General features: G+C 37.7%; 1 protein-coding gene across 1 annotated transcript in view; it reads left to right on the top strand.

Moving 5' to 3' along the window:
• Nucleotides 1-4,774: 4,774 nt before the first annotated feature.
• The window catches only part of asmt (acetylserotonin O-methyltransferase), a gene marked incomplete at both ends in the record, with an annotated part of 23,833 nt that continues 4,337 nt past the window's right edge, over nt 4,775-24,270 (top strand). The window contains 7 exons of the mRNA XM_081368544.1: nt 4,775-4,846; nt 6,438-6,609; nt 8,752-8,881; nt 9,726-9,794; nt 17,655-17,773; nt 21,096-21,236; nt 21,905-22,027. Coding sequence (XP_081224670.1) covers nt 4,775-4,846; nt 6,438-6,609; nt 8,752-8,881; nt 9,726-9,794; nt 17,655-17,773; nt 21,096-21,236; nt 21,905-22,027 — 826 coding nt within the window. The remainder of the gene's footprint in view (nt 4,847-6,437; nt 6,610-8,751; nt 8,882-9,725; nt 9,795-17,654; nt 17,774-21,095; nt 21,237-21,904; nt 22,028-24,270) is intronic.

The following is a 24,270-nucleotide window of genomic DNA, read 5'->3' as shown; positions in this document are numbered from 1 at the left end:
TAGCTTAGGTAGGCTACTTCAGTTTTTACATTGAAGAAACACGTTCAACATGGATACGCAAACGGTTTTCTGTGGTAACGAACAAATACCCGCCTATAAAAGAGAATGAACATGTCTTGTATCAGAAGCTGAAGTAATAAATATTGAGAAGGCAATGGCCCGTATTCTATATTTCTGACTCCAAACAATTGGCCACTGATCAGGGCTGCGTTTCCCCAAAGCATTGTAACCTTAAATTGATTATAGACAATTACCACCAATGGTCTCTATGATCAATTTAGGCTTACGATGCTTACGATAGTCAGTTCCTTTCATAGATATGTCTGTCGACTTAATGCTTACTAATTTTAATGATGAAAAAGACGTGCGTGAGTTCACGCCGTGAGAGGTGAATGTGAATGCTGAGTGGCAGCGGGATAGATTAAATTAACGCAGATATGAGGTGTGTATAATTTAAACTAAATAACTCCCACTCGATAAGGACTAACAGTAGCTGCTGATCATTTGTCTTGTGTTCGATTCTCGATTTTGAATCAAATTTCATTTAGATATATGAATAGATTTGATTTTAGATTTGATCATAGATTTTAAATCTATTCAATGCATATATCAAATTGAAATTTGATTCAAAAGAGAATTCCCAATTTCAAAAGTACCGCTTTTGAATCAAATCGTGACCCAAAGAATCGATTTGAATCGAATCGTTGAATCAAAAAGATTCCCACCCCTATTATATTTCATTATATTTTTACTTTACCTGTTGTCTTCATTATTTAATTTATGTTTGAGAACATTTAAAACTTAAATAAATATTTGATATTGATTGTAATAATTATCAATACTAACTGATATGAAACATTTTATCAAGATGATTTTGACCATATCACTCAACCCTATTTTTTTTACAATTATAATATATAAAAATACAAATTATTTGACTTATACAAGGCATATTTGTTAAATGGAAACTGTGAAGGGAACATGATTACATTTTAAAACAGACTATCAATTTGAAAAATGTATGGTTTAAGTCATTTCCACCCTTTCTGGATTTTTCTAAATACAGATTCAGACACAAATCATTTCTACAGATATGGGCTCCACTGCACATCCCTAATATTACTCTTACCTTAATGATTTTGCCAATCATATTCTGCCATTTCCCTGATGTAGGATGCAACGTGTGGATTCAAGGCCATGGTCTTCCTCCGAACAACCTTCCCACTCTTTCTGCTCACCTGGAACTGTGATGTTCATTTCGAATTTTCAGGATTTATCCTGACAAGAAACCTGTAAATACAAAAAAATATATATATATTTTCCAACTGAATCAAGAGTGATCACAATATGTAGCATAATCTGTAATAAGTCACATCACAATAGGGGATATAAGCTCTAAACCATCACTAAAAAGCCATTGGTGTTTCTAAAAGAAATCAATTTGTAACAAAAGTGTATGAATGAACCATACTGTCTATGGAATGAACACTGACTGAGGTAACTGCACAAGGTCCTGGCAGATCGCCAGGTCAGGTCCTCACAGACGTGTAAAAGAAAATTCTGATTTAGCCGAAAATAAGCGCGAATAAATCAATAAGAGGAATCGAAAATGTAATTTTATAACAAGAATCCGAGTCCTTGGGTATCCAATTTCAGGATACATTGATCGATTTTCAATTCCCAACAGTATGATATGTAAAATAATAAACGCGCAGGCGTTTCCACCGACTTAAAATGGTCAATAACAAAATTATTAGATCATTCTGACCTTATAAGAGGCTACATGTGCAATCTATGTTCATAAAATCACATTTATTAATCAAGTAGGCTAGCTATCAACATAAAGGAAATCCGCTTATGTTCTTTAATGCCTGTAACGTTAAGTCAGAAGCCGCGGGCAGTTCTTCTAAACTAACGTTAACCTGCCACTACTTAGTTTGCATAAAAACATATAAATATTCATCACTAACCAGATATTTATGGCGAACACTTCGCCGACCGACACAGCGACGGGATGCAAAGGCCTGCGCTCTCAAAGTTACTCAGGGAACTGAAGATTCATAAAACGGCAGCTTGTGGTTATTTTTCGCGGTCATTTCGTACTACTGTATTTAAATTTACAGTAACATGTTCCAAACTACATTGAAACCTATCATATTGTACACAGCTTATAGTAAAATGTTGAGAATAAATATCGAACTCGTGGTCAGCCATTCTCTAAATAACTTTAAACTTTAACTTTAACTTTTCTAGAATCCATGCATATAGCCTAAATATTAAGATTTATTACTTACCATATGACGAAGTTCCAGGTCGGCAGAAACGACAGCTCTGATGCACTGACTCAACAGAAAAACTCATTCAAATGCGCTCTCATGCCCCCCACTGACAGAAATGAAGACTGTTAATGGTCAACCAGTCCTTCAAATGTTTTATGTAAGGATAATGTTAACAAGCTAGCAATTTTACTTGTGGAATTGTGTGTGGTGTTTTTCGCGGCCACTTTGCACTGCTGTATTTAGCTTTACAGTAACTAATAATTTCCCAGAATGCATTGAAAATCTACAGTAAAATACTGTCAACTGTGTGCACAGTACATAACTGTTGAAAATACACAATAATACTGTGAAAGCAACAAAATCTACAGTAACATAATGTACATAGGTTATACAGCAAGAAACTGTTGAGAAAAACAGTATAATGCTGTGAAAACAACAGAAATCATTTACAGTGTAACAGCGCAGCGCTTCTGGGTTGTACATCAGAACGGAGGCTCACTATTGGCCAGCATCACACACATGACCATCGGCCAATAGTGAGCCTCCGTTCTGATGTACAACCCAGAAGCGCTGCGCTGTTACATTACGTCAACTCACTCAGAGATACACACAGAATAAAATGAAGAGTTGAATAAAGTCTGGGTTTTTTTGCACACAAAAAATATTCTCGTTGCTTGATAAACTTAAGGTTGAGCCACTTGGAATATTTTAACAATGTCTTTACTAACTTTTCTGGGATCTTTAGGTAGTACAGATGACTATTTACATGCCATGTGGCTCTGTCAACCAGTTTACTCTTTCTGGATTACGGTCACTGAGACACAGTCTACCATCCTGAGCTACAGAATCCCATCGTCTCCTTGGTGACATCTCTGAAATCCACATCCCGCAAAACTTCAGGAATCCGTTGCTCATCTCTCTAGTTCTTGCTAAGAAAGTAGTCCTCCAAAATTGGAAATCTAAGAAATTTTGCAATATTAATCATTGGACTAATTTAATTTTAGAATACATTTCTATGGGAAAACATAATGAAAACAGAGGAAAGAAAGTTTCAGCCTTTGAAGACACCTGGTCTCCTTTTCTGACATTTCTAAATTTAACTACAAACCAAGTACATTACCAGACATACACCTGTCTTCTACGCTTTGTAATACCACACTCTTCCTATCTCTTTTACATTATTTATATAGGGCTTTTTTTCTCTCTTCTTTTTTTTTGCCCCTGCAGCTACCACTTTACACATAAAAAAATAGGCATACACTAACTACACTTTTGCATAACATGTTTTCCAACCCCTTTTAACAACGTAATTGTGACCACCTAATGTAAATCACTAATCAATCTACCCAATCACTAATAATACGTCCCAGCGTCTGTCAACTGTACTGTTTTTTTCCGGCCCTGATATTGTCCCGTCTCATTTCCTTCTGTTGTCTGTCTGTCACCTTGTTGTGTTTTAGGTGTTATGTGTTTCACTCTGTATGTGGTGCTCTGTATGGGGTGGTTAAAAAAAAAACTTTTCTGGGATGGCAGATCTCAATGATTATCAAAAATATCTTAATTTTGTGTCTGAAGATGAATGAAAGTCTTATGGGGTTGGAACAACATGAGGGAGAGTAATTACTGACAGAACTTTCATTCTTGGGTGAACTAACCCTTTAAAACACTTACAAGTACCTCAGGCAGAGGGGCTGGACACAGAACATGTAGAGATCGACTGAATACAATATACTGAAAAAGTCCTGCTGAGATATACAGCTCATATACAATAATTATTGTATTAAAATGATTGTATTATAATTGCATTATACCACCCCTTTAACTTTTATTTCATGCAAGAATATTTGACTGCAAAATGCCACAATATTCTACTTTTTTTTTTTTTTTTTTACTTATAATATTTTTACAGGAAAAAAATGATGTTCGTCTTGTATTCCAATATAAACCATCTCAAATCAAGCTATGTTTACATTCTTATTCTCTGAAAAGTTCATTAAAATTAAGCGAGTTTGTGCTTAAAATATCTGCCACTGGGATCAGAAAAATAATCTTGTTTTCTATTTGTGTATTTTTCTGACCCCACTGGCAGATTTTCAAGCATAAACTCTCTTCATTTTGATGAATTTTTCAGAAAACAAGGCTTAATATCTTCAGTCATTTTGCTTCTCCAGTAAATGTATCTTGATTTAAGAATGTTTAGATATTTGTGCTGGAAAACAAGACAGAAACACTGAGGAAGAGCGTATATGTTAGAACAAACTTCAGTCTTCATGTTGACTGTTATATGGTGTTTTTCTGGTTCTGGATGATCCTGTTGTTTAACGAGTAAGCAGCTTTAATTGCTTTCAGAGTAATAAATGTTGAGGTCTGAATTAAAAGCCCTTCTCTGTGTCCATTCAATCTGGACGTGTATAATCCGTCTAATCTGATTAGGTCTCTGTGTAAAGCCGTGCGCTCAGTGTTTCTCACACAGAACGGAGCAAACGCTGATGAACATGGCCACTCCTGACCAAGAGCTGTATCCGAGGAAGATCCTGGATTACATGGAGGGATTCCTGGTGTCGAAGGTAAAGGCTGATGTGAACATTTCTGTCCAAAGCAACTTTCATTGAGATTGTAACATGTCTTACATTTACATGAGTTGATCTACCGGTCAAAAGTTTGGAAAAATTCAGATTTTAAAATGAAGTCTCTTCTGCTCACTAAGGCTGTATTTATTGGATCAAAAATACTGTTAAAACAGTGAAATATTATTACGATGTAAATCATCTGTTGTCTATGTGAATATATAGTAAAGTGTAATTTATTCCTGTGATCAAAGCTGCATTTTCAGCATCATTACTCCAGTCTTCAGTGTCACATGATCCTCCAGAAATCACTCTAATATGAGGATTTTGCTGAATGTTGTTTTCTATTCATCAAAGAATCCTGAAAAATAAAATCTATCACACTGATAATAATCATAAATGTTTCTTGAGCATCAAATCATCATATTAGAGTGATTTCTGAAGGATCATGTGACACTGAAGACTGGAGTAATGATGCTGAACATTCAGCTTTGATCACAGGAATACATTTAATTTTAATATATATTCACAGCTTTACATTGGAATAATATTTCACAATTTTTACTGTATTTTTGATTCAATAAATGCAGCCTTTCAAAAACATAAAACATATTTTGACTGCTTTTTTGATCCAATAAACAACTTCTTTCAACATTTTAGATTAAACTCTACAAATAAAAGTGCATGTTTTAGATAAGCGGTCACTATTCATTACCACTTTTTGTCTTTTCTATTTAAAAAAACGCTGACGTGAATTTAAATCAAATAAATATGAGCACATAAAACACGTCAGACTACAGGATGTCAAATTCTGTATTACACAATTAGAAAATGATATTTAAATCAGTTTCAGATGAGAGAGTATGAAGTACTGAGAACAAATATCTGAAAAATTTACTTCATTCAAAAGGAAAACAAGATTATTTTTCTGACCTCATTAGCTCATATTGTGTCTTGTTTTAAGCATCAACTCATTTAAACCAAGACTTCACATCTTCAGTCATTTTGCTTCTCCTTGATTTAAAGGTGCATTGTGTACCTTTTAGGAGGATCTGTTGACAGGAATACAATACATAAGTGTTCAGTGGTGTATAAAGACCTTAATGAACCGCTATGTTTTTATTAGCTTAGAATGAGCCATTTCTCTCTACACACACGTCGCCTTACATCGTCATGTTTCTACAGGAGCCCTAAACACAAACGCGTTTCGTCTCTATGTTGTTCTTCGTGTAAAGAACCTAGCTAATGTCAGCGAATAAAACACTGACACAATGATGAACAAGTTATAATAATATTCACAATAACATATCGTTTTACTGAATAGTTAAGTCAACCTAATTTCTTCATTTATCTTTGTAAAGAAACCTCATTGTTTAACTGGATATCTCTGCTGTCTCAGATAACGATACATTGTACTGTCGGCCATCGTAACTTCTGTTGGTTGCAATTCGCAACATCACCACTAGATGCCGCTAAACACCACACACTGCACCTTTAAGAATGTTTAGGTGTTTTGTGTGTTCCTGAGGAAGAGCGTGTGTGTGTGTGTGTGTGTGTGTGTGTGTGTGTGTGTGTGTGTTGTTGTCGTCAGACCCTGTTCTCTGCCTGTGAGCTGGGAGTGTTTGAGCTTCTGAACGAGTCTGCGATGTCTGCGTCTCAGCTGTCCGAGTGTCTGAGCACCAGTGAGGACGGCACTGAACGCTTGCTGTCCGCGTGTGTCGGCCTGGAGCTTCTGAACGCACACACACACCCTGACGGACCAGGTACCGCACACACACACCTGTATTATAGCAGCTCAATCTGCAGTCACAGGCACATCTCTGGAAAAATGAAACCTCTTCAAGCTGATCATCATGTGAAAATCGGAGAATTAATTACATATAATATCCTACCTGGCACTTTCACCATCATTTATTAAAGGTGCTGTATGTAACTTTTCTACTAAAATGAATCCTTTTTTTATTGCCTGTGTGTGAAGGGGTTGTAATCTCACATTAAAATGATCCACTTTGCGGGTTTTACTATTACCTCGGAAAGCAAGTATTCTTATTTTTATGTGAAGGTGCCGGGTCGGATTTACCGCGAAATCCAGTGACGTGACCTGCACGCGCGCTCCCGAGCCTCTCGCCTCATCTAGCCTACTGACTTTGCACTCAACAGCGACGACACTGCAACTTATGACATGGACTTATGACTTATGCAACTTATGACATGTCTGATAAGACTAATAAACGACCTGCTCCCAGCACAACACAGACTCCAACACAAACTCCACATAATGATAAAAAACAAAAAAAAAGTTTTTTCTGCTGAACTTAAATATACGAGCTTGATAAAAATGATCATTCTAGAAGAAAATTTCAATATTTCTTTTTGTCCACATAAAATATAAATATCAGCAGACGTGAGGCCAGACGTGAATCGGACGAACTCTGTGTGAAAACACGGATGAACATCGGCAGGGCATTTGAATCATGGAGAAACCTTATCTTAAAACCTAGAATGTACATTTCCTGAAGAAAATGTGAAGTGGTGCTTGCAGTGGCAAAATTCGGCACGGTTGATACTATAGGGTTCCATACTTATGGTACGAGCATGGAGCATTAGTTCAACGTCAAGCTGATAAAAGTAACCTATTATTGTAACGTTGCAGTGGGAGTTTACCTGAGTTTCCAGCATGTTGTGGGATGCTTTCTCCTGTGTGTTGCGTCTCAGTCTGGAAGGTACCCACAGTGCCGTTTATATACTGTCTATGCACAGGCTCATAAATTCGAGCACCCGCAAGAGCACGTGCTTGTAAACTTATTGGTTGCAATCTGAAACATCACCGCTAGAGGTCGCTGAAACCTACATACAGCACCTTTAAATGTTGACTTCAGGTGTCTTTCGCTCCACATTATTGGTGAAGCAGAAATCAGATAACAGCAGTGACCCTGTAAAGCCTGACATCTGAAATAATAGTCAGAAAAAAATCAATTTCTTTTAAATGGAACAGTTCATTAAACCTTTAACAATATATATATATATATATATATATATATATATATATATATATATATATATATATATATATATATATATATATATATATATAAAAGTTTGCATGTGTTTTTTGTTGATTATATCTATTATATGTGATACATTAGGATTTTATGACTCAGTCTGATATAGTGAGAATATGGAGGAAAAAATAGCTACATTTTATTAAAAGGCCCAAATGGGGCAAAAATATGCAATATTTTGCAGATGCTGATATTTATATTTTATGTGGACAAAAAGAAATATTGAAATTTTCTTCTAGAATGATCATTTTTATCAAGCTCGTATATTTAAGTTCAATTATTTCACTTAAATGGCAATGAAAATTACCTATTAATTGACATTTTAAGTGAACTGAACTTAAATATACAAGCTTTATAAAAATGATCATTCTAGAAGAAAATTTCAGATGGCACTTAGAGGCTTTTGCATCTGAACTCTTCATATATATATATATATATATATATATATATATTATAAATATTATATATATATATAAATACATACACATGCATGTATATAATTTAGGATAATGTGTTATGTTTATATATATAAATTACATATAAATATACATGCAAATATTTCTTAAATTTATACATGCATGTGTCTGTATTTACATATACAAAACAATTATACACACATATTATGTAAACACAAACTTTTATTTTGGATGCGATTAATCGTTTCACAACCCTAAATCTTTCAGAAAATAAGACTTTATATCTTTAATAAATTACAGTTCTGCTCATAAGTCTGCATTCCTCTTGCAGAATAAGGCGCTGCTCCTCAGTCTTCAGTGCTTTCATATTTTACAGCTGAATGTAAGTGCATTGTGAGTAAATGTCTTTTCTCCACATCTTTACTAGTTCTCTACAGTAACACAGAAATGTCCCGCGTGTTTCTGACCAAGGCCAGCCCGAAGTCTCTGTATCACTCGATAGAGTACAGCTCCAGAACCATCTACCTGTGCTGGCATTATCTGACCGACGCCGTGCGGTGAGAAAACACTCATATCTGGACATATTCATATTCATAAGGCCTCGAAATGATCAATCTCTCCAGTCCTCCTGTGTCTGACTGATAGTTCACACTGTTTTATCAGGTAAAAGTCTTTAATTGTACAAGCGTCCTCCTTCAGCTCGTGCTTCTCGTGTCTTTAAATCTGATTTTTATCAAGTAAACGTATAAGAATAACTTTGATTTTGTTAGTAATATTTAAACTGGACTGAAGCAACTTCGATTTACTTGATAATATATTTTTTTAGAAAAATCATGAGTATGAAATTGAATCATCAGGCTTTGAGGAAGGTTTATTTATCTCTCGATCATCATTGTATTGCATTGCATTATATGTTTTAAAACTACAGAGATTTGATCATAAAACTAAGCATTAAATATAATCTTACTAAGACATATAATCGGCAGATATTGATATTTATATGCAGTTTTATGTTAGTATCTGCTGTACTTTTATAAAGATCTCATTGATTTACAGTACATTACCAGCATAACAATTTCATCTTACTTTTTGTCCATATAAATATAAATATCAGCATCTGCAAATTTTTTTATATTTTTAAGACAAACTCTGATTTTTTTACTCTTAGAATAACTTCACAGTCAAATCAAATCATTCATAGTAAGAACAGGAACATTAATTAAGTCAATGTTGACAGTAAAGTGAGAGAAATAAACAGAAATAAACTCCTGGATCCGTTTGAAAACTTTCTTCTTCTTCTTCTTCTTCTTCTTCTTCTTCTTCTTCTTCTTCTTCTTCTTCTTCTTCTTCTTCTTCTTCTTCTTCTTCTTCTTCTTCTTTGTCGTGACTTTTCCTCCTCAGAGACGGGAAGAACCAGTATGAGAAAGCTTTTGGGACAAACTCCAAAGACCTGTTTGAAGCCCTGTACAGGTGAGAGCCGTGTGTGTGTGTGTGTGTGTGTGTGTGTGTGTGTGTGTGTGTGTGTGTGTGTGTGTGTGTGTGCGCGCGTGCGTGTTTGAGTGTGAGTGTGTGTATACGTGTGTGTGAGCCTTGTGTGTTTGTGATTTTGAGTGTGTGTGAGTGTTTGTGAGCTGTGCATTTGTATGTATGTGAGTGTTTGTTTGAGTGTCTGTGAGTGAGTGAGTGTGTGTGTGTGTGTGTGTGTGTGTGTGTGTGTGTGTGTGTGTGTGTGTGTGTGTGTGTGTGTGTGTGTGTGTGTGTGTGTGTGTGTGTGTGTGTGTGTGTGTGTGTGTGTGTGTAGGCTTTGTTGTCATTCCCCCAGTGTAGTTCTGTCAGTTGAAGTCTTCAGATCGGAGCTCAAAGCATCCCATAATGCAGCAGCTCTGAGTCTCTGTGACGCATCATCAGCAGAACTGAACACATGATCAATCCTCAAGATCTGTTGTGAATCTCACACACACACACACACACACATCCTCCATGTACAATCACCATCAGACACTCGCGTAACAGTCAGAACTAGAGTCAAGAATAAGAATGTTGGAAGTAGTTATAATATTAATAGATTACAATGCGGTTACTAAGGTGTTGCTATGATGTTTTGGATGGTTGCTAGGGAGTTTATTTTAGCGAGTGGTGAGCCGACTGTACAAACACCATCTGATCGTTGGTTCTCCTCAGAGACGTTTGTGTTTTCAGGACAAACACGCAGTGGTTGTTGAGTTCAGAGCTTCTCCATAGCGCCGGCGGCTCCTGCTGAACTTCAGAGTGTGTGAAGTCAAGGGTAACACTCGAGGTTAGACTGTGGCTAATCATAGCTAATCAAACCCTCGGCGACTCTCCTATGAAAAGCTTGACATTTGGGTCCTTGAATTGCGGCGGTGGGTCTCGGACACCAGAACCAAGCCAGAGCTGCAGGACGAGACGTTCGTTTACACACACTGTTCCTCTGTCATTTTTGACTGAAAAATTTTACGTATTTTTTTTTTTTTTTACTTCATCAGAATGGTACGAAACTTGGTAAACGTTTTGGCACTTGCTATGTGAACACACAAAAAAATCATGGACATGATTCGAAAAGGTTAAATGGTCCTGAAAGAAAGAGTCGCATTGGAAACGAATGTGAGACGAATGTCCTCTAGTGGAAGCGTTTGGTACTGCAGCCGAACACAGTCTCACTGAAAGCACGTTTTTTGTGATATCAAGCTCAAATTTGGATCACAGCTTGTTTAGATTTATGGCTTTGATTTTCTTGCAGTTTTAGAGTAAAACGTGATTTTGAAAATATATAATTCATATAAATATTGAAAATTTTATTTTTGTGCATTTTTCATAACGTACATTACGTTTTTTAAGTTCACTATTTTAAACTTTTTTTCACTTCAGCAATAATCTCTGAAACTCTGTCATCTTTGAAAAAAGATCAAACTTAAGGCAAGGCAAGGCAAGGCAAGTTTATTTATATAGCACATTTCATACACAATGGCAATTCAAAGTGCTTTACATAAAATAAATTAAAATAATAAAAAGAAATAAGAATAATTAAAACAGTTAAGAAAAATAAAAAAATAAAATACAGTACAAACAGTCGGACGAACATTGGCACAGTGCTCATTCAGTAAATGCATAGCTAAACAGATGTGTTTTGAGTCTAGATTTGAATGTGACTATCGTAGGAGCACATCTGATCTCCTCTGGAAGCTGGTTCCATCTGCGGCTGGCATAATAGCTAAAAGCGGACTCGCCATGCTTAGAGTGAACCCTTGGTATTTCTAGCTGATATGATCCTAGTGATCTGAGTGATCTGTTGGGTTTATATTCAGTGAGCATATCTGCAATGTATTGCGGTCCTAGGCCATTGAATGATTTATATACCAGCAATAATACTTTAAAATCAATCCTAAATCTAACTGGGAGCCAGTGTAAAGACCTGAGGACTGGTGTGATATGTTCATATTTTCTAGTTCTGCTCAGAATCCTGGCGGCAGCGTTCTGTATGAGCTGCAACTGTCTTATGGTCTTTTTGGGAAGGCCAGTGAGGAGTCCATTACAATAATCCACCCTGCTGGTGATGAAAGCATGCACAAGTTTCTCTAAGTCTTGTCTGGAAACAAAGCATCTAATTCTTGCAATATTTTTCAGATGATAGTATGCTGATTTAGTTATTGCTTTGACATGACTACTGAAACTAAGGTCTGACTCTAGTGTCACACCAAGATTCCTGACTTGATGTTTAGTTGTTTGACCCCTAGAGTGAAGGTATGCGTTCACCTTGAGAACTTCATCTTTGTTTCCAAATGCAATGACTTCAGTTTTGTCTTTGTTTAACTGAAGAAAGTTTTGACACATCCAACTTTTGACTTCATCAATGCATTGGCACAGGGAATCAATGGGGCTGTAATCGTTAGGCGATAGGGCTAAGTAGATCTGTGTGTCGTCTGCATAGCTGTGGTAAGCAATTTGGTTCTTTCTCATTATTTAGCTCATTGGGAGCATATACAGGTTGAACAGGAGTGGCGCAAGAATTGAGCCTTGAGGGACTCCACATGTCATGGATTTCCACTCAGACTTATGGTCTCCTATACTCACATAATAACCTCTCCCATCTAAGTATGACCTGAACCATTTTAGGACTATCCCAGAAAGCCCCACCCAGTTTTCCAGCCTGTCAAGAAGTATGTTATGATCGACAGTGTCAAATGCAGCACTAAGGTCAAGTAGTACCAGCACTGATAGTTTGCCTGAATCAGTATTTAAGCGAATATCGTTTATTATCTTTATGAGCGCTGTCTCTGTGCTGTGGTGCGGTCGGAAACCAGACTGAAAATTGTCAAAGTATCCATTCGAGCTTAAGAATTTGTTCAGCTGATTGAAGACAACTTTTTCAATGATCTTGCCTATGAAAGGAAGATTTGAGATCGGCCTATAGTTGCTTAATATGGTCTTATCCAGATTGCTCTTTTTCAGGAGGGGCTTGACAACTGCAGTTTTCAGGGAGTTTGGAAAACTCCCAGAGAGAAGTGAAGCATTTACCACTTCTAGAAGATCTGCTTCTAAACTGTTTAACACACTTTTGAAAAATGATGTGGGAAGTGTGTCAAGAGCGCATGTTGATGTTTTAAGGTGCTGTACAGTTTCTTCCAAAATTTTGCCATCAATTTCTTTGAAATCAGACATAGTAACTACTTTCTCAGGTGGTTTGATCTGTCTGACCCCTGAGCAACTCAAGCATGTGCTGATCACCTTTCTGATATTACTGATTTTCTCAGAGAAGAAAGAAGCAAACTCACTGCACTTGTTCTCTGAGAGCATTTCACTGGGAATCTGGCTTGGGGGGTTTGTCAGTCTCTCTACAGTTGCAAAAAGAGTGCGTGTGTTGTTTAAATTGCTGTTTATAATATTTGAGAAGAAAGTCTGTCTAGCTTTGCCTAGTTCTGGACTACAAGTTTAGTCTTCCGCCACATGCGCTCTGCTTTTCTGCATTGTCTTTTCATATTTTGCACTGCTGTTGAGTTTCTCCAAGGTGCTTTTTGTCTGCCACTCTTCCTTCTGACTTTCACAGGAGCAATATCATCAATTATACCTTTAACTTTTGAGTTAAAAGAATCAAGGAGAAAATCAACAGAGTCTGCAGATATGCTTGGTGTTAAGGATATAGCCTTCATAAATAGTACACTGGTGTTCTCATTTAAGCATCTCTTATTGACAGACACAGATCTCGCTTCAGTGGCAGGAGAGATCAATATATCAAAGAAAATACAGAAATGATGAGACAGTGCTACATCCTTAATAACAATCGATGAAATGTTTAGACCCTTACTGATAAGTAAATCTAGAGTGTGTCCACGATTGTGTGTGGGTCCATGTACATGCTGAGTCAGATCAAAAGTTTTTAAAACACTTTTGATTTCTTTTGCCATATTGTTTTCTGCATTATCTATGTGGATGTTAAAATCTCCAGCAATGGCAAAACAGTCAAACTCTGATGTAATTGCTGATAACAGTTCTGTAAAGTCCTCAGCAAAGGCTGGAGAGTATTTTGGAGGCCTGTAAATAATGATAAGTGAAATGCGTGGAGCACCTTTTAACACAATACCCAGATATTCGAAAGAAGGGTAATTCCCAAATGATATTTGCTTACATTGATAGATATCTTTAAAAAGAGCAGCTAGACCCCCACCTCTCTTAACAGCTCTGCAGACACTCATAAAAGTAAAGTTAGGAGGGGCTGTTTCATTGAGGACTGTTGCACTGCAGCTGTCTTCTAGCCAGATTTCATTTAGAAGCATAAAATCCAGGTTGTTTGTGGTTATTAAATCGTTGACTAGAAGTGATTTATTTTTAAGTGAACGAATGTTTAAAAGTGCTAACTTAACAGTCTTACTTTTTGTCCCCACATCAATCTTACTTTGACGTGTAATAGGCACCAGATTAGTTAGGTTTGCTGCACGGCTATTGAAGGCCTTAGACTTTCTATCTTGTAATAGAACAGCAATAGAGAAAGATACCGGCACACTGGGTTCCCGCTTGTTCTGTAAACATTTGAGAAAGTTACTGTTATCAGAGCGGGGACCCAAAACACAACACTGAGAGCTGGTATCAGTTGTTTTTGGTTCACCTCGAACAGATGGAGGAGGGTGTGGGCCCTTGCGTTGTGGCAGAGGCCGAAGAGCTCTCACAGGACGGGGAGGGCGAGCTGGGCCCGCAGGCTTTGGTGCGGGTGGTAATGGTGCCTGTCGTTTTTTGGTTGGTATCTGGGGGCTTGCAGCAAAAGAGTGGGATAGTCTGGTTCCAGCATACACCAGTTCTTCCATTTTCTGTGAGAAACACAGAAGAGGCGAGGCTGGAGAGAGGGATAGCGTATCTGGTGAAAGGGGCTGTTGCTCTGGTGTTATAGGAGGCTGTGATATGCTGTCCTGGCTGTTTTCCAGGAAGTCGTCCTTGGGTGCTGAATCTTCAAGCAGTTCTGATATGTCTCTCTGTGGGCAGGGCTCAACTGAGATTGTGTCCGTGAGCAGAGGTTGTTGTGGCGGAGTGGTGTTATCATTGTCCTTGTGTGATATGTCAACCACATGTCCATTTTGCTGCTGAAGTGAAGTCCCGTGGTCATTCATACTGTGTCCAGGTGTGTGTGTGCCGTTCAAATTGAATGGATTGGCACAAACTGCAGAAGGATGATTGAGGGAGAAGTAGATATTGTCCTTTAACACTCTTGAACCAAGTTTGTTTGGGTGATGGCCATCCCGATGAAAAAGTTGTCTCTGACTCCAGAAAAGATTGAAATTGTCAATGAAGTTTACTCCTTTTATATTGCAGGTTTTTTGCAGCCATGTATTAAGCCCAAGCAACCGTGAAAACCTGTTTGTTCCTCTTGCTGGGAGTGGTCCACTGATGAATGTTTGAACTTTCAGTCTTTTAAGTGTTTCAAAAAGTTCATTGAAATCCTTCTTAAGGAGTTCTGACTGCTCTTTATGAATATCATTCTTCCCCACATGAATGATGAGTCGATTTGCAGTCTTATGTTTCATCAGAATGTTTTGAAGTTCCCTGTTTACATCAGAAGTTGTTGCTTGTGGAAGGCAGCACGTAGTTGTATCCCTGCCGCTAATGTTTCTAATTATGGAGTCCCCCACTATCAGAGTCCTGGGCTCGGCTGCGCTCTGAGCTGAGTGCCGCTGTCTGCTCGACCTTGAGCGCCAGTTAGCATCAGTGTTAGCTACTGGCCCATTCAGTCTGTGTTCGATCACATTCATCACATTTGGGAATTCCTCATTTACATTCATTAGCACTTCAAATCTGTTCTCAAGATGTATAGGGGGTGGTAGAAGACCGGTGTTTGCAATCCTTGTCAGAGCTGTACCTGGGGTAGAGGATGCTACTGCAGGAATATGTGATGCTCGTGACAATCTGATGTCTCGAGTGCCTTTGGGTCTCGCTCCCTGTTTGTGCCATCGATTAGTAAGTCGATCGGCTTGTTTCTCTACCTGTCGAGGAGCACTAGTTTCATGGGACTCACCGGTATGCTGAGGGTGTTCATGACGAAGCTCTGTTGTGTGCTCCGTCTGGTTTGATGGTCCCGTAAGTAACTTTGTTTCGAGAACTGCAATCCTTTGTAAAAGTCTGTGGCAGTTAGTGCAGCAAGTAGATTCTTGAACCTGAAGAGGCATTTTCTCTTATCCGTATGAATGTAGGCAGTTGTGTTTTCCTTTCCCGGAATGTAAGCTGGTCGGGTAAAAGAATTCTGCGTTTTTGTAGTAATCCAAACTTTGTTGTCTGAGCACTGTGCTGCTGAGGTTAAAATTAGGTGATAAAAGGAAATAAAATATAAAAATATAGGAGATAAAATGTAAAAGCGATAGAGCAAAGCGCGGAGCAGTGAGCAAGAGCGTCCGAACAGTAGCTGAGCAGGAAGTCGAAGTTAAGTCTGAATGCATTCAAGATTTACCACAGTTTAAGTTGGAAATTAAATTTTCAGGTCTATGCTTGAAAAGTGAATAGATGGATTATAAATACAACGTAAATATAATTTAATACAAAAAAATCGCCTAAAATACAAAATATTAAATAAAAAAAACACTATCAGACTAAAATATAGTACATTAATTTCCTTGACAAAAAAAAATCTGTCATTTTTGACTGACTCACGAGGAGCACCAGAGGGTTAACGGTGATTTCGCACTAGAGCTGTTGGTTATTGTGAGAGCAACTGCACATCACTGAAGAGCACATGAGTCCTCTTAACAAAAGTGTTAACAACATGCTTAAACATGTTTCTGATATGATTTAACACATTGTCAGCTCGAATTGGCACATTGCAAGCATGTTTTAAAATGTTGCTAGCATAATTTTGCACATTGCTAGCATAATTAAACATTGCTAGCATTGAACCACATTTCGAGAATGTTGCTAGCATGAATTAGCATTTTGCTAGCATGTTTCTATCATGATTTAGCACATTTTAATCTTGCTGCTAGCATAATTAACACGTTTTTACATGTTGCTACCATGATTTAACATGTCACTAGCATGTTTTTACACATTGCTAGCATAAATTAGCATGTTATTAGCATGTTTTAACATGTTGTCCTAGGATAGTCGTTAAGCTATGCTAGTGATAGGTAGCTTAAATACACAATAAGTCTTATGTGCAAAAGTCTTGACCCCCTCAATGAAAGTCTATGGGACGTTTGTCAATTTGATCGTCTGTTTAACAAAAACCGTAAGTCGGATCAGATAGAAAAGATACAGCAACCCGAGTCAGAACAGTCTGAAGGTCTGAGCCGAGTTTGGTGCTTATAGCTTGAAAGTTTAAGTTTGTATTGATATTTTGATTTAGCTTTTATTTATATATTTTTAGCTTTTATATTAATTTCAATTTAATTTTTTTAGTAATTTTGTTATGTGCTTTTGTCACTTTTATTGAGATATATATATATATATATATATATATATATATATATATATATATATATATATATATATATATATATATATATATATATATATATAGTTTTAATTGATTCGTCTGCATCTTGTTTTCTGGTTCCCAGATAATACAGTTCGTATGTTTACATGAAAGCTCTGTTTATGTGAGCCCTAAACGTTGCGTTTCAAATATTCATTTAGATGTTTATATATTTCATGCATCTACAAAACCCTTTCAGTCGATCTGAGCTCAGTTGGATGGATTGAGGTCAGCTTTATTTCTACAGCTCTTTCTCCAGTACAGATGTGTGTGTGTGTGTGTGTGTGTGTGTGTGTGTGTGTGTGTGTGTGTGTGTGTGTGTGTGTGTGTGTGTGTGTGTGTGTGTGTGTGTGTGTGTGTTTCAGGTCTGAGGAGGAGATGGTGAAGTTCATGCAGCTCATGAACTCAATCTGGAACATCTGCGGTCGTGACGTCATCACCGCGTTCGATCTGTCACCGTTCAGACGCATCTGTGATCTCGGAGGTACAAGACACTTCTCACATGATGATCTGTATCACTATGGCAAGCTGGGTTAAAGTCCCTGTAAAGTCAAAATTAAGTTTGTGTTCTGAGTTTGTCACGCCACAGAAAAATGTGTTATTACCCACCCAGCCAAATTTGTTTACAAAACTATCCTGTGTGACTATCTAGCTCAGCGGCTCCAGTGTGTCATCGAGCCACTGTTTTAGCCTGAACACAGCAACAGTGAAAAACTGTTTAACGGTCTAACTCCACAATTCAGTCCTTCATAGTTCACAGTCTCTGTGATGTGTTTTAGCAATACATTTCTAACATTTATAATGTATTTCGATTTTTTTTTTTTTTTTTTGCCTTAAACGTTTAATCCTTAAAACGTATTAGTATCTATTTAGGATATGTTCTCTTCTATTTTCATCTATTTACCTAAAGAATACACACAAAAAAAAACACTGGGTTAAAAACAACCCAAGGGCTGGGTAAATGTAGTACAGAACACATGTTGTTTTAAACTTACCCATCAAATTGGGTTATTTATTTAACCCATCATACTGGGTTGATGTTTTTTTTTTTTTTTAAATGTCATCACCTCGTTCGATCTGTCACCGATCAGATGCATCTGTGTTCTCTGAGGCATAAGACGCTTCTCACATGATGATCTGTATCACTATGGCAAGCTGGTTTAACATTAAATGCTTAAAACGTACTAGTCTGTATTTAGGGGCTGTTTAAACCTGGCCACTTCATGCGTTTTCTGTGATCTGATACTGATAGCTATCCGATCGCGAAAGACCGGGTGTAAATGACCTCCGAAACGCATTCGACACGGATTTAAGTCTGATCGCTCAAACCACTTCAGGAGTTCATTCCAGATGAAACTGGACAAGTGTAAATGCATCTGGTTGTTGAAACCACATATGTAAATTTCAGTCCTCCCAACAATGCTAAAATATAAACGTGTGAGAGTGTGTTATAGGCTATATATCATGTTATAGCCAGATATGACGGCGCTACTGAAACACATCACCTCAGATGAGCATATATTCATAAAGCCAAGGTGCAAACTATCGCAAGTCAAAGTGAAAGTAAGTCGGAGACGCTTAACACACAATCTTCTTCATTAAAAGTCAAGAAACTAAATGATCTTACCAGTGCTGTTGCCGTTCTCTCCTATTGCGGTCTTTGATTTAGAAATTTGCTGATGATCAATAAAATGCAGCTCATATCTGTTGCTTTCGATGACGTGATCTCCATTAAATCTGCATATATCGCGGGAACTGAAGATCGGATTTATATCCGTTTTGCGAAAACGCATGAAGTGGCCAGGTGTAAACAGCGACTTAGCATCTGTTCTCATCTATTTGTATCTATTTACCTAAAAAATAAGTACTAGTAGCATGAAAATAGATACTATTATGTTTTAATGATTAAATGTTAAAACGGCTTGCCATACTATTACATGCGCTTGCAGACACAATCCACAAGATGGAGCCGTGGAGCTGATTCTGATTTCACTCATTATTGAGAAGCTAAACAAAAATGTTCTTAAAATAGAATATTGCATATTATTGGTATCAGATATGGACTAAAATTGCACAATATGCTTAAATAACAGTGATGTACTATATTGTATTAGTATTATACACATTACTGTTCAAAGGTTTGGGGTCGGTAAGATATTGTAAATGTTTATTGTAAATATTTTAGAAACTAGTCTCTTCTGCTCACCAAGGCTACATTTATTTAAACAAAAATACAGTAAAAAATGTGAAATATTATTATAATGTAAATCAGCTGTTCTCTATGTGAATATATAGTAAAGTGTAATTTATTCCTGTGATCAAAGCTGAATTTTCAGCATCATTACTCCAGTCTTCAGTGTCACATGATCCTTCACAAATCATTCTGAGATCATTTCTTACTATTATCAAATGTTGAATCATCATTATGTTGATTATTTTCATTATGTTGTCAAAAATAATTTTGACTTTTTATGTCACAATTTAGATTTTATTTAATTGATCATGACATTTTAAGTAAAAATTTGGACTTTTTAAGTAATAATTTAGTTTTATCATGCCAAAGTTTAGACCTTTTGTCATCATTATGACTTTATTAATAATTGTAACTTTTTGTGTCAGATTTTTTATGTCATAATTATTGCTTTTTAAATAATAATTGTGAGAATTTTGGTTTAGTATTATTTTGTCTTAATTTCATTATTTATTTATTTTTACTTTGGAAACAAGCACATCTTTACTGTAGTTTTTGATCAAATTTAAAGCATTGTTACTGAATAAAACTATTAATTTCTTTAAACAAAATGTTACTGACACCAAAAATTGCCCACCAAAGTTGTTTTGTCTTTACTATTAGCCTAACATGTTTTTCCACACATCTGTCATTATGAAGACATCAGTTCTCAAATATAGAAACAAGAAGCATGTTTTTTTTTTGTTTTTACAAAAGACTCTAATCTAACGTGTGTGTGTGTGTGTGTGTGTGTGTGTGTGTGTGTGTGTGTGTGTGTGTGTGTGTGTGTGTGTGTGTGTGTGTGTGTGTGTGTGTGTGTGTGTGTGTTGAAATGTCACACCAGCTTTCCTCTACTTCCACGAAGTGCTTTGAAAGTGTTCCCTTCAATTATTCAAGAGACGAGGTCTCTGTCAGTTTTAATCGCGCTCAATTTGCGCGGACAGCAGTGATTTGCAGAGGTGTGTGTGTGTGTGTGTGTGTGTGTGTGTGTGTGTGTGTGTGTGTGTGTGTGTGTGTGTGTGTGTGTGTGTGTGTGTGTGTGTGTGTGTGTGTGTGTGTGTGTGTGTGTGTGTGTGTGTGTGTGTGTGTGTGAGGAAGCCTTGATCATCAGACACACACCTGTAGAGCTGCTGTTGTTACAACTAATGATGACAAGACGGCATTAACACGTTGAGTGTGTGTCAGCGCTAATGAGGCCGTGAGATTAAACTGAGACTCACTGCTCCATCTGTGCCAGTAAAACACACTCTCACACACTTCATCTGTGCCAGTAAAACACACTCTCACACACTTCATCTGTCAGTGTTCGATGGGAAAACGCTTCTTTTAAGAACTGATCTTTGAAAAGATTCTTTGAAGAACCCAAACTGATTCCTCTTTTGCATCTCTGAGAAAGATAATAAGTGAAGTTTCATCCCTTAAAGTGTCCGGATAGAAGTTTCTCCTTGAGGATAACACACCATCTTGTCCTGAAACACACTTGCGAGCGGGAGGACGTGTGTGTGAGGGTCCAGATGGTTGCGTGTGACAGAACTCAGGATTATTAATGTGTGTGTTGTAACGCTTGTTCCCTCAGGCTGCAGTGGCGCTCTGGCCAAACAGTGTGTGTCCGTATATTCCGAATCCACCGTCACCATCTTCGACCTTCCCAAGGTCGTGCGAACATCCCAGCAGCACTTCATGCCGGATCAGGACCAGCGGATCTCCTTCTGTGAAGGTGTGTGTGTGTGTGTGTGTGTGTGTGTGTGTGTGTGTGTGTGTGTGTGTGTGTGTGTGTGTGTGTGTGTGTGTGTGTGTGTGTGAATTAATGAATCAAAAAGTGAGTTTCTGCTTAAAACAAGATCAATATCTGTCAGTATGGTAAGAAAAATAAACAGAATTCAGAGGGAAATAAATTTACATGTTCTGTCCCCCAAATGTGAATGACCGATCACACATGAAGTTCAGCCGCTGTTATTCCTCATGACTCGTGGATCGCTCTTCATTAGTACATGATTATTCACAAACTTTTATTAAAGTTTTACCCAAATATCTAAACATTCTTAAATCAAGATACATTTACTGGAGAAGCGAAATGACTGAAGATATTAAAACTTGGCTTGTGAAAAATGTATCAAAATTAAGTGTTTGTTTTTTTTGCTTAAAACAAGAGCAAATATCAGCCGATGGGGACAGAAAATGTATATTTATTTTCTCTTTGAATTAAGTTTATTTTTCTCATTTGTGCTGGAAAACATGAGGTATGATTACTGCAGAATGTAAGTTTGTATGCATGTTTGGGGGACTTTATTTAAATAAAGTACACACACTTCTTCAGCTGTTGTCAGGTGTGAACCGTGTGTGTGTGTGTGTGTGTGTGTGCGTGTGTGTGTGTGTCTCTGACAGGAGACTTCTTCAAGGACGCTCTCCCGCCGGCCGATCTCTATATTCTGGCCCGGATTCTGCATGACTGGACTGACCAGAGGAGTGTGGAGCTGCTGATCAAGATACACCAGTCCTGTAGAGCAGGTACACACACACACACACACACACACACACACACACACACACACACACACACACACACACACACACACACACTCACTGACCAGAGGAGTGTGGAGCTGCTGATCAAGATACACCAGTCCTGTAGAGCAGGTACACGCGCGCACACACACACACACACACACACACACACACACACACACACTCACTGACCAGAGGAGTGTGGAGCTGCTGATCAAGATACACCAGTCCTGTAGAGCAGGTACACGCGCGCACACACACACACACACACACACACACACACACACACACACACACTCACTGACCAGAGGAGTGTGGAGCTGCTGATCAAGATACACCAGTCCTGTACAGCAGGTACACGCGCGCACACACACACACACACACACACACACACACACACACACTCACTGACCAGAGGAGTGTGAAGCTGCTGATCAAGATACACCAGTCCTGTAGAGCAGGTACACGCGCGCACACACACACACACACACACACACACACACACACACACACACACTCACTGACCAGAGGAGTGTGGAGCTGCTGATCAAGATACACCAGTCCTGTAGAGCAGGTACACACACACACACACACACTCAAATTCAAATTAGCTTTATTGGCATGACTTGTACAGTATTGCCAAAGCATTGGCCATTACATAGGCAATGAACAAATAATCAATAAAATTAATCAGTAAACAAATGCATGAATACATTTATACAGAAAAATAAATAAATAAATAAATAAATAAATAAATAAATAAATAAATAAATAAATAAATAAATAAATAAATAAAAGAAATCCGTAACAAAAAAAAAATAATAAAAAAATAATAATACAATTATTAAAATAAATATACAATTATTTATCCACTGGTTCCACTGGTTGTCCTCATTTCATGGCATGAAAAGACATATTTTGCAGCAATTATCTCACATTTGGGCATTTCTCCCAGTACATATGGGAGTTTCTGTGTGTCTGATATGGATTCGAATTCAGGGTATATTTGGGAAATGTTTGCAAAATGTTTTTGTCTTAGTGTATTATATTTGGGGCATGAGGTTAGAAAGTGCAGCTCTGTCTCTAGCTGTCCCCGGTCACACTGGGAGCAGAGTCTCTCCTCTTGTGGGAGCCAGCTCTCTCTGTGGCGACCCTTCTCTATGGCCAGGCTGTGTTCACTCAGTCTGTACATTGTCAAAATTTTTCTTAGTTTAGGGCATTTTATTGTACTCAGGTAATTTGCCAGTGTGAATTCTCTTTTTAGGGTCAGATAACATTGTACTTTACTTTGTGTTTTGGTCGTTTCTTTCCAGTATTCAATATATTTTTCTTTCTGCTTGTTGATAATGTGGTTCGGTCTGCTTGAGCTGGCGTTGCTGTCCTGAGGCTGTTGGGTAGTTGTTACTGCAGAGAGCCTCAGGACCAGCTGGCTGAGGGGACTCTTTTCGGGTTTCAGCTCCTGGTATGTTAGGGCTTTGTGATGATATGTCTGGGGGTTAACTGATTTTAAGTGATTGTAAAATTTAATTGATCTTTTTTGTATTTTTAGTAAGAGGGGGTATTGGCCGAGCTCTGCTCTGCACAGGTTATTTGGTGTTTTTCTCTGCACCTGTAGGATGCTCTTACAGAACTCAGTATGGAAAGATTCTATGATTGTTTTGTCCCATTTGTCAAATTCATTATTAAGTTTTGGCCCCCAAATTTCACTACCATATAGAATTATTGGTTCTAGTACAAATTGGAAAATTTTTAGCCAGATTTCGATTGGAATATAGATTTTAATTTTTCTTTTTATTGCATAGAAAGCTCTCCTTGCTTTGTCCCTCAGATCTTTCACAGCCATGTTGAGGTTCCCTGTGTATGTAATGTTGAGGCCAAGGTAAGTGTAGTTTTTTGTGTGTTGTAATTTAATGGTGTCTAAATAGAAATTGTGTGTAACCTGATTTCTGTATTGTTTCTGGAAGATCATTATCTTAGTCTTTACTGTGTTTACTGTCAGGGCCCAGGTCTGGCAGAATCTCTGCAGGAGGTTAAGGTGCTGCTGCAAGCCTTCTTTAGTAGGTGAGAGCAACACTAAGTCGTCTGCATACAGCAGAGCTCTGATCTCGGTGTTGTTCAGGGTGAGGCCAGGTGCCGTGGAACTCTCTAACTGGTTTGCTAATTCATTGATATATAGATTGAAGAGAATTGGACTGAGATTGCACCCCTGCCTCACTCCCCGGCCCTGGGAGAAGAATGCTGTTTGT

This window comes from Scardinius erythrophthalmus, assembly GCF_964197995.2.
Source record: "Scardinius erythrophthalmus genome assembly, chromosome: 6".
Lineage (NCBI taxonomy): Eukaryota > Metazoa > Chordata > Actinopteri > Cypriniformes > Leuciscidae > Scardinius > Scardinius erythrophthalmus.
The sequence above is the reverse complement of the archived record's forward strand: the minus strand, read 5'-3'. Positions and strand labels throughout refer to the sequence as shown.